Source organism: Xenopus laevis, chromosome 5S (genome assembly GCF_017654675.1).
Source record: "Xenopus laevis strain J_2021 chromosome 5S, Xenopus_laevis_v10.1, whole genome shotgun sequence".
NCBI classification, from domain to species: domain Eukaryota; kingdom Metazoa; phylum Chordata; class Amphibia; order Anura; family Pipidae; genus Xenopus; species Xenopus laevis.
Window position 1 is genome coordinate 141209545 of NC_054380.1, and position 10707 is coordinate 141220251.

Consider the following 10707-nt stretch of genomic DNA (forward strand, 5'->3'; position numbering starts at 1 on the left):
CGTTGTGAATCAAAACTAGGATGATAGGTCTCAAGGAGTAATTTATACATATTGGATAACAGTTTACTCAGTTCTTTCTGAGAAATAATTATCGATTCCCAGGGCATTTCCATTCTATCCCAATCTTCATTCAATCTAGAATGTATAAACCCTTGTAGTTGAGTATAGCCCCAACTATCTCTGGGATGTAGGCCCCATCTATTTTGCATTTCTGCCAGGGAAATTAATCTCTTATTTCTAATTAAATCTCTTACTTTGGTGGTTTTGTCAATGTTTTCTTATGACAATTACCCTCCTCTAGCTCCAGGGATACCTAGTGCAGCAAATAAGCCCTCATGTTAAATCAAACTATAACTTGTCATTAGGCTGGGAAGCTTAAGCTCAAGACATGGTTATGGCAATATAGAAACACTGGAGTAATAGTCATCCAGATATATTTGCAGTTCCAATATATATCCATCCCAAATCTCTCCTTAACTGATTTTCAGGCTGGGCCCCTTAGCTTATAACAAGGTAACAGATATATAGGAACATCGAGGTATAGTTAATGGAGTCGTCTTGGTACAATAAACACTCACCACAAATCTCACCCTAAGTGGCTTTCAGTTTGATCCCCCTTATCTCATCACTAGGTTACAGATATATAGAAAGTCACTGGGATGACAATCACCCTGCTATAGTTCCATGGGTACTCTACTTTATTCCTCCCCAAGGTTTTTCTGAAATTCTTATTCCTGTATAATTCTATCATTTTCTAACAATTGGGTCTTTTGTGTTCAGTTCAGGCTTTAGAAAAATTATATAACATTTGGGAATGAATATACAGCCTAACAATCCAGCACTGGAAGATAAAATGGCAAATATCTCCACAGCCACCATTCTACTCCCCTTACTGCTCAGGTATGCAGGGACAAATGTCACCCACACGCTACAGAACACCAACATACTGAAAGTGATGTTTTTAGCCTCATTAAATCGGTCAGGGAAATCCTTGGCTAGAAATGCAACAATGAAACTCAGTAGGGCCAAGGTTCCCATATAACCAATTATACAGAAGAAAAGGATGCCAGACCCCTCATTACAGAACAGAAATATATAGTCTGGATCAGAAAGAGTATCAGCCTCTGCAAATGGGGGATTGGAGGCCAACCACACAGCAGAAATCACAGTCTCACCTAAAGAACATACAATGATTAGTATGATGGACAGTTGGGTTCCTATATACTTCTTCAGCTTGCTCCCAGGCTTTGTGGCATTGAAGGCAATAATAACTGTGAGAGTTTTAGCCAACAAAGATGAAAGAGAAATAGTAAACACAATCCCAAAGATCACTTGTTGAAGGATACAACATATCTGTGTGGGGCGCCCAATAAATAATAAAGAGGAAAGGAAACACAACATGAGAGAGATGAGGAGGAGACAGCTGAGATATTGGTTGTTGGCTCTCACTATAGGAGTCTGACAATACTTTCTAAAGATTCCCAGGATTACAGCACACATGATGGATAATATTATGGAGATGAAGGATAAAGTAGCGCCCAGTTGGTCTTCATAGGAAAGGTAATTTATATTCCTTGGGATGCAGCTGTTTCTTCCAGAATTTGACTTTTCATATTTAGAGCATTTCATGCAATTTTGAGCATCTGTAGTAAAAGGATACAATAACATTTAGGTGATTTATTTGGGGCAAAACTTGGCATTCTTATCAGCCAGGTGTCAAATGAATTTTAATGCAGTCAAGGCCATCAAACAGATTTGAAATTTCTTTATTCTATGTGGACCAAGTTGGTGTTGATTAATTTCATGAAAATTATAATCACACTATATATAAGACCCTTGTAATATATTTGCCTTTACTGGGTAAAGGTAAATCAAGTAGCTTAGAGACATAGAAGTTAAGAACAGTTTAAGCACCAGTTCAAGCACAATTCTAGGCAAACAGAATTCAGCGTAGATAGCGAAGAAGCACGCACTCCATGGACCAACAGGTATAATAAAAGATCTTTATTTAAACAGCTAAAACAATGATCCTTACGCGTTTCGTATCCAAAGATACTTAGTCATAGGCATAATTGAAAACAGCCGTGAACTGACATTTAAACAGGTAAAAAGGATATGACTTGTAAATCAGTGATCCTAAATTTTTGAATTTTTAACCCTAAAATTGTTTCAGCTGAAACGAAATTTCTGCTCTTATACATATTCTTAAATCAAGTTAAATAATTATATAATTATATAATTCTAAATTAATTTACAAAATCACCGTTAATATGATATTTCTTGACACATTTTTTTTAAACATTTTTTAAAATAAGACCATCTATTATATACCCAGATAGAATGCTAAAATTCGTAAGTTCCGTAAGTTACATAAACTTTAATCGCTTCAAACTTAGCATCAAATTCAAGAGTATCCATTTACATTATGAAACTTATATTAAATATAAATTTGTATCGCATTATATTCAGATCATGGACTCATATCACATTATATTCAAATCATTATCAAACATTAGATCTAAAGGAGAAAAGACAGGGGCGTAACTCAGATCATATTACAGCAAAGACTCAGAAAATGGCGATTAGTTGTTTCATTAGAATGTCTATCGGTTGAACTAAAGTATTAAATCTGATCTATTACCAACTTCATTCCGCTTTAGATCGAAGCACTATGCCAAATCAGATTACTATCATTTTGAAACTGGTTCCCCAAAACTAAGTGTATTTTTACAAATTACAACAGATAAATAATCAAATAAATAAATAAATAACCGAATCCCTTCATATATATGAATAGTGCTAATAATAAATCACTAATAATAAATAAAATCATAGTGATATCAGTGTCCTTAGTGAATGAAGTTTTGTTTACCTTTATTATTTTAATTTTATTTATTTATCTAATGTGCTATTCCGTTATTTTAATGTGAAATACCATATTTCGTTTTATTTAATTAATCTTAAATTCAACTATACTTTAACAAGTGTCTAAAAAATAACACAATTTGTGCTTATGTGTTAATCTATTAATTATTATATCATTTTACTAAAATGTGTTTCAAATAAACTAAAGTGCTAATTAATATTCCAATTTTTTCAAATTTTAAACTCAAATTTTTGTTTCAATTTTTAACATATTAAATCATTAAATCATTATTAAATTATTAAATTCTTAATTTTCAAAAGTGACTTTCATATATCTATATCAAGCTACTAATTCATAATATAATATAGTATATATATTTGCCCAAACAACCCGCTTAATGTAAATCATATGTCGTATTAAATTTTGTCTCATAAATCATAGTGCTTCATATCCATTTAACATATCAATTTCATCCGAAATCTGAAATAGTAATGATTAATCTAAACAAGTTTACAACCGAAAATAAAACTCATTTTCGTATTATACAGGATCTTAAACGTGACAAGAGATGTCAAACCGCAAATTCAAACCTAATGGCTGTCTAGTTTCTAATGTAAAAATCCAATATGCTGACATTGTGTCATACTTACCATGATCTTCCTTTCCTACACAAACTCCATGTCAGTACTGATTGGGATAGCCAATCCCCCTGGAGTTCATTTAGGAAAGGAAGATCACAGTAAGTATGACGCAATCTTACTCTTTCCCTTGTCCAACTCCATGTCAGTACAGAGATGAAGACACCCTGCACATGGTGAATTCAGCAAGTTGAAATACTTACTGTTCTACTCACCAGAAAGCTTCCATCACATGAATGCCGAGTTTCAGTGCAGATACAAGGCACCTGTAAGAAACACTTGGTAGGAGTAAGAACCTAAAACAGACCCCTTCGTAGGTATGACCTGTTTTGAATATTACAACAAGCACAAGGCATATAATGCACAATGAGGCACACGAGGCATGTACCATACACACCTACATATAGGAATGCCTGGCAGTCAGAACTTTTCTAACAGAAAACAGATCCTTAAAGAACAGGGACAAGGGCACCTGAGACATACATTGGGTTAGAATTCCTTACACCGTGTAAGGTCCTGTGCTGAGGGAGACTCCACTAACAGTGAAAACATTGAACACTGGTACCAACTTAGCAACTACTGTACCTGAGGAATAGAACCCTTGTTGGTTGACTTTACATAGTCTTGTGAGAGGTAGAACTGGGTACCCCTAAGGTTTCCAGATCCAAAAATAAAATAACTCCAATGAAACTAAAGGCTAATCACATGAACATGGAGGCTGACTGTAACCCCTGGAGAGATGCTTAGAATCACCCATGAATCACCCATGAAACCTGGCTGTTTTCATCCCACATGTAAGGAACATGTCTATATGTGGTACATCAACTATCCTACATATATGAACTCCATCAATGAAGCTGACCTTAGGACAGGAGAGGCCATATGGATGTTCCAGTAAGTGTCAGAATAGCTTCTAATCCACCAGACTAGAGCCATACTGGGTCAGATGTCTCAGGAGGGTATCAGGAGTGGCTGGTCCTAACATGGAAGTTCTACTTCTATAGAACAACAATGTGAAATCCGAGAATCAAGAAAGGCTAATAGGAGTATTATCTTCTTCAAGATAGTCCAAGGCTATCAAGGCCAAGGCATAGTCCAAGGATAGGACTAAAAATCCCATCGCGGCCGCATCTGTTTGTTGATTCGGTCCCGCGATCTGAACGCCCGTCCGATCGTTGGGCCCTAGGGCCCACAATCGGATCAGCCCGATATTGCCCACCTCAAGGTGGGCATATCGGGGAGAGATTCGCTCGTTTGCCGATATCGCCAAACGAGCAGATCTCTCCGTGTATGGCCACCTTTAGGAAACAATGGTCATACAATCCAAGGGTTTGGAGCCTCTTTTGCATATGTTCTATGTATGTAATTCATGTGATTTTGTTGTATAAACACATTTACTTTACAGTGCTACGAAATATGTTGGCACTATATAAATACATGTTATTAATAATAATAATAATAATAATAATAATAGAGAAATGTGGATTAATAGAGAAATAGTTGTTGAACTATTTCATAGATTTTGATCTGCTGATGATTTAAGTTTGTTGCAAAGCCAGTGATATACAGTAGGTACCAGTCTCTCTGTCTGACAATGTCATGTAAATGAAATATAATGAGCACAGTATAATTAATTCCTTCCTACTTCTCAGTGTTATTTTGTCTTGTTTCAAGATTAACAAACCACCCCACAGAACTAAGGGTGATGGAATAGTGTTAAGTTAAAGCTTTTCATTTATTCCAGTGTTCTGGACTTCTACTACAAGGTAAAACTAGAATGTAGGTTTTGCTGCCCCAAGTTGGTCACTATAAGAAGTCCAATGTTTGTAAATGCTTTGCTCCCCTCTCCACAAATATAAAGAAGCTCTGCGAGGAGTGGGCAAAACTATCTAGAAATTTAGATTACCTGAGGGGGAAAGGTAACTAAACATTTTATCGTTGTGTTTTTGTTGTTTTCTTTAAAGAAAACATTGGTTTCCCATTTTCTATTTCTCTCTTTGATTTTTTCTGGAACTGACAACATCCCACCTTTAGACATTGCATTTGAGATCAGACATACATTACCTGTTATGTTAGACATTTCCCCATCAGCACACTGTGCACAGGTATAACAGCAACTTGGTTTTCCTTCTATTTTAGCTTTTCTGTACCCTGGTATACAGGGCTCACTACAATTAGAATAGACAAACTGTGGGGTGAAAGAGAGTCATGAATTTAAAGCATAACATGGAAACTAAACATTAGTCAATTGCTCTAACAAAGGCTTGACAAAAAGTGACTTTCCTTAGTGTTTTGTGCTTCATATCAGCAGTATAGATTAGTACAAGCTGTGACATAAACCTTGGAGTGTTCTTACTGGTTGGGGTCCAGTACCAGGACCAGAAACACCTTTTAGAGAACCCAGTCCCATCCTGCTTTCTACTAAGGAAAATGGAAACCACAGCCTTCTCATGGAGTCCAAGGGGCCACGTCATCTTGCAGCACTAGAAAAGCATCTTCAACCCTGCCTGCATGCTGCTGTGAGCCACTTCCTGTTCTTTAGGTTCCAGCTTCCTGGTTTGTGACATCATTTCCAGAAGTGACATCACCTAGCAACCTCTAGTTACCCGTAAGTATCTTCGAAGCTTTCAAAATCAAAGTGTTCTCCTTACACAGCCTTTCCCTGTGAAAAGCTATACAAAGCCTTTCTTCAGTGTTTCCTCAGTGTTCCTCTCTCTCTTAGCCTTTCCCTTCACATACCGCATCCTTCCCCCCACCTCAGTTCTGGTCTCTCTCAGCCTTTCCCTCTTCCCCGCGAACCTCTGAAGCAGCCCTTATACTTGTGTGCCTCTCCCCTAGCTGTTCCATGATCCACTGAAGCAGCCCTCTTGAAGCAACTTCCTGGTTCATGAACAACTTCCGTAATGTCATGTGAGGAGAGCTGTCAGGGGTGCGCACAGAGCTGCAGCTGCTGTCGCCCTATTGCCTTTTTTTCAAAATGCATTGAATAGCAAGGAGGCGATCTTTTTGTGATTTTTAAGTTAAATCCAAGGTGAATACATAACATGCAGTGGGATATGAGTATTATCTGGAGGGTCTAGTTTTTATTTTATAAATAAAAAAATTGTTGTTACTGGTCCTTTACTATTCACAAAAAAGACTACATGGCACATTACAGAAAGGTAATTCTAACTAAAGTAGTCCTAAATATTGGACACATTTATAAAAAAGATTATAAAGCTTTAAAGGTATAAAAAGATTATACAGGTGTAGGATCCCTTATGCGGAAACCCGATATCCAGAAAGCTCTGAATTACAGAATGGCTGCCTCCCTTAGACTCCATTTTATCCAAATAATCCAAAAATTTAAAAATGATTTCCTTTTTCTCCAGAATAATAAAACAGTAGCTTGTACTTGATCCAAACTAAGATATCATTAATGCTTATTGGAAGCAAAACCAGCCTATTGGGTTTATTTAATCTTTAAATTAATTTCTACTAGACTTAAGGCATGAAGACCCAAATTATGGAAAGATCCATTATCCCGAAAACCCCAGGTCCCGAGCATTCTGTATAACAGGTCCCATACCTGTATTAGGAAAAAAACAAATAGCAACTGGCTCCCCAAAGAGCAGTTGGGAAAAAAGTAAACAGGATGGAAATAAAGACTTTATTCACCCCACACCGAAATGTTTTGGTAGTTTTTTTGACTTACAGGCTTCCATATAACTCCCATCTTGGCTTTCCCATACTAAAAATTGAAAGTGTACATACAGTAGTTTGTCTGTGTTGTTACCTCTGAAAAATAGGGTTCCCAGAGACTGGCGCTGTAGTTGAAAAAGAATTGATTCCCATCAGACTTGGATGCATCAAAACTTCCAACCTTTATCCTTTTTAATCCTAATCTAAAGAAGTAATATTTCAGGATATCATAACAGGCTGGTTGGTCTCCAATGTTTTCAAAGTTTATTTCATCTCCAGAAGTTATTCTGAATTTCACACGCCGCATCAATGCATTTAGCTTAAAAAGATTAAACAAATACATATGGTACAACAGGAGTTTCAGTTAAGTGATCAATTTTAATTAGCATCAATTGGGTGTCTCCAATCTTTAATTAAACACAACCAAACAAAAAAAAGGAGACAACCCTGCCCACGTTGATTATAGTTCCAGTAAATTTTATTCAGAAAACCCTAAAAGAGTAAAAGAAACCTTAGCCCTTATGGCAGGGTGGATGGGGGTCCCCACTCACAGTACCTGAGTATAATATACAAGGAGCCCAAATCCAACAGGGAATAAGCTGGTATATATTGAACAGTCTTGAACAAAAGTTCCAACTGGGCACCATTCAGAGTTCCTGATGTGGATATATGCTTTTCATACACTCACAACTGTGGATAAACGTGCAGCTCACTGGGTATAACTTGCCATGGCCACAGAAATGGTAGTTAATGGTATCTAAAAGCATAGCTTAATTCACAAAGTACTTCAACTCAGCTGGCTATGAGTCTTGTGTATGTAAGTCCTCCAATGGTAGAAATACCCATGTGTCTATGAAGAATCTCACTGGTCCATGGAGAATATCTATTCAGGTGCCTCTTCCTTGTATCACTCCTACAGCATTTCATTGCCTCTGCTCCAATGATTATTTTGTTGCTACCACAACTTTATAAAAGGGGTAACTTGGGGCAGAAGTAATGTTTAAAGTCATTTTACAGAGCCAATCTGGAACTAACAATTTCCATGGAAATCCATGCTATACACTCACTATGATGACTCCAATTGTTTCTTTCCACATCTCAACATTATCCACACTTGCACCATCTGCATCTTGGGAACATGGGCAGAAATGTGACCAGTTAATAATCCCCAGTCTCATAATAATTGGCATTTATTTACTTTTGTGCCGATATTAATATGTTTATGGGGAATACAAGGGACAATCTGATAATATAAATTTAGCAGTTTGAACATGGGATAAAATATTAAAGCAACAGTGACATAGGTATGCCAGTGACTCAGCTTATCATAGACAAATTAAAAATATGTGCCATATATTCCTAATTTTGACTGCTGGAAAGATGGATTACAAGGTTTTATAAAAGGGCCTGGAAATTCAGATGCCCATTTAAACCAAACTCAGACCTGTATGTTTTAATTTGAAAATTAATTCGGTTAAACATTGAGTCAGTATTTTGTCTATAGTCACCCCTCTCAAATCTCCATGTATCCTATCAATCACCAGATAAAAGAAGCGTTGAACCACTCCATCATGTGCGAAATACATGTCTGACTATGCTGGAAAAGATGTTACAGTTCTGGATATATAATAAATGTTCATAAAAGCTCTATAGATATTCTATAGATATTCTATGGAGATACATGGTATACAGATGGAATACACTACAATTCTCCCCCTAAGTTACAAAGTAACATAGTAAGTAAGGTTGAAAAAAGACACATGTCCATCAAGTTCAACCTTCTTTTTTTTTAACTACCTATCTGCCAGTTGATCCAGAGTAAGGCAAAAAACCCATCTGAAGCCTCTCCAATTTGCCTCAGAGGGGGAAAAATGACCCATAACTCTGTATTCCCTCACTTGCTAAAAAGCTATCCAACCCCTTCTTAAAGCTATCTAATGTATCAGCCTGTACAAGTTGCCTTCAGACTGGGTCCCCTTAGCTCATAACAAGGTTACATATATATAGAAACATTGGGGTGTCACCCTGCTATAGTTCCAGGGGTACCCAGGGCACAAATAAGCACTCACCCCAAATCTCCCCCTAACTGGCCTTCAGACTGGGCCCCCTTAGCTCATAACAAGGTTACAGATATATAGAAACATTGGGGTGTCACCCTGCTATAGCTCCAGGGGTACCCAGGGCACAAATAAGCACTCACCCCAAATATCCCCCTAACTGGCCTTCAGACTGGACCGCCTTAATATGATTATGCATAAACATTCTTAAGTATTTTAAAACAAGAATATCTTCTTCACCATAGTTACATAGTTAAATTGGGTTGAAAAAAGACAAAGTCCATCAAGTCCAACCCCTCCAAATAAAAACCCAGCCCCATACACACACCCCTCCCAACTGTCACATAAATGATATATACCCATATCTATACTAACTATAGAGCTTAGTATCACAATAGCCTTTGTATTATGTCTGTCCAAGAAATCATCCAAGTCCCTCTTATAGTCATTAACTGAATCATCACCCGGCAGTGCATTCCCCAACCTCACTGTCCTCACTGTGATGAACCCCCTACTCTGTTCCTTTAAATGAAACTTCTTTTCCTCTAGTCTGAAGGGGAGGCCTCTGGTACGTGATTCTCTTTATGGGTAAAAAGGTCCCCTGCTATTTGTCTATAATGTCCTCTAATGTACTTGTAAAGTCTAATCATGTCCCCTCACAAGCGCCTTTTTTCCCCCAGAGAAAACAACCCCAACCTTGTCAGTCTCCCCTCATAATTTAACTCTTCCCTCCCTCTAACCAGTTTAGTTGCACTTAGTCTCTGCACTCTCTCCAGCTCATTTATATCCCTCTTAAGGACTGGAGTCCAAAACTGCCCCCATACTCCAGATGAGGCCTCACCAGGGACCTATAAAGAGACACAATTATGTTTCATCCCTTGAGTTAATGCCCTTTTTTATACAAGAACTTTATTTGCTTTAGTAGTCACAGAATGACACTGCCCAGAATTAGACAACGTGTTATCTACAAAGACCCCTAGATCCTTTTCATTTAAGGAAACTCCCAACACACTGCCATTTAGTGTATAACTTGCATTTATATTATTTTTGCCAAAGTGCATTTTACCAGATTATTTTCCAGTGATATAGCACACCATTGTAAAGAGGTAACATATATATTTTTTTATTTTTCATAATGTATAAATTTAGGCAATGTTACAGTATGTCCAGCTAGTGGCCAGCTAGGGGTGGTCTGTAGGGGAATTCCCCTTCATGAGCTTATATAAGGAAGTTCAGGAGCTGTGCATTTCCTCTTTGGCCTAGGAATAGGCCAAAGAGGTCCTATAGGTAGGACCAAAAATGGTCAGACAATCTTTGGGTGACTCCTTTAGGGCTAGCTAGTGGTAGAAGGTTGTTTGAGTTCACTCTAGGAGTGAAACACAGTTAGTCTAGTGAGATAGGACAATCTTTTGTCCCAATGAGGAGTGATTACATTGGGACAGAACCCTCAAGGTGATTGTGTGTA

General features: G+C 37.4%; 1 protein-coding gene across 1 annotated transcript; it reads right to left on the minus strand.

Annotated features, from left to right (window-relative positions):
* Nucleotides 1-204: 204 nt before the first annotated feature.
* Nucleotides 205-1687, minus strand: LOC108718317 (vomeronasal type-2 receptor 26). The gene has a single exon (XM_041565137.1). It carries the CDS (start codon nt 1666-1668, stop codon nt 748-750), a length of 921 nt encoding a protein of 306 aa, XP_041421071.1. The 5' UTR covers nt 1669-1687; the 3' UTR covers nt 205-747.
* Between the last annotated feature and the right edge of the window lie 9020 nt (nt 1688-10707).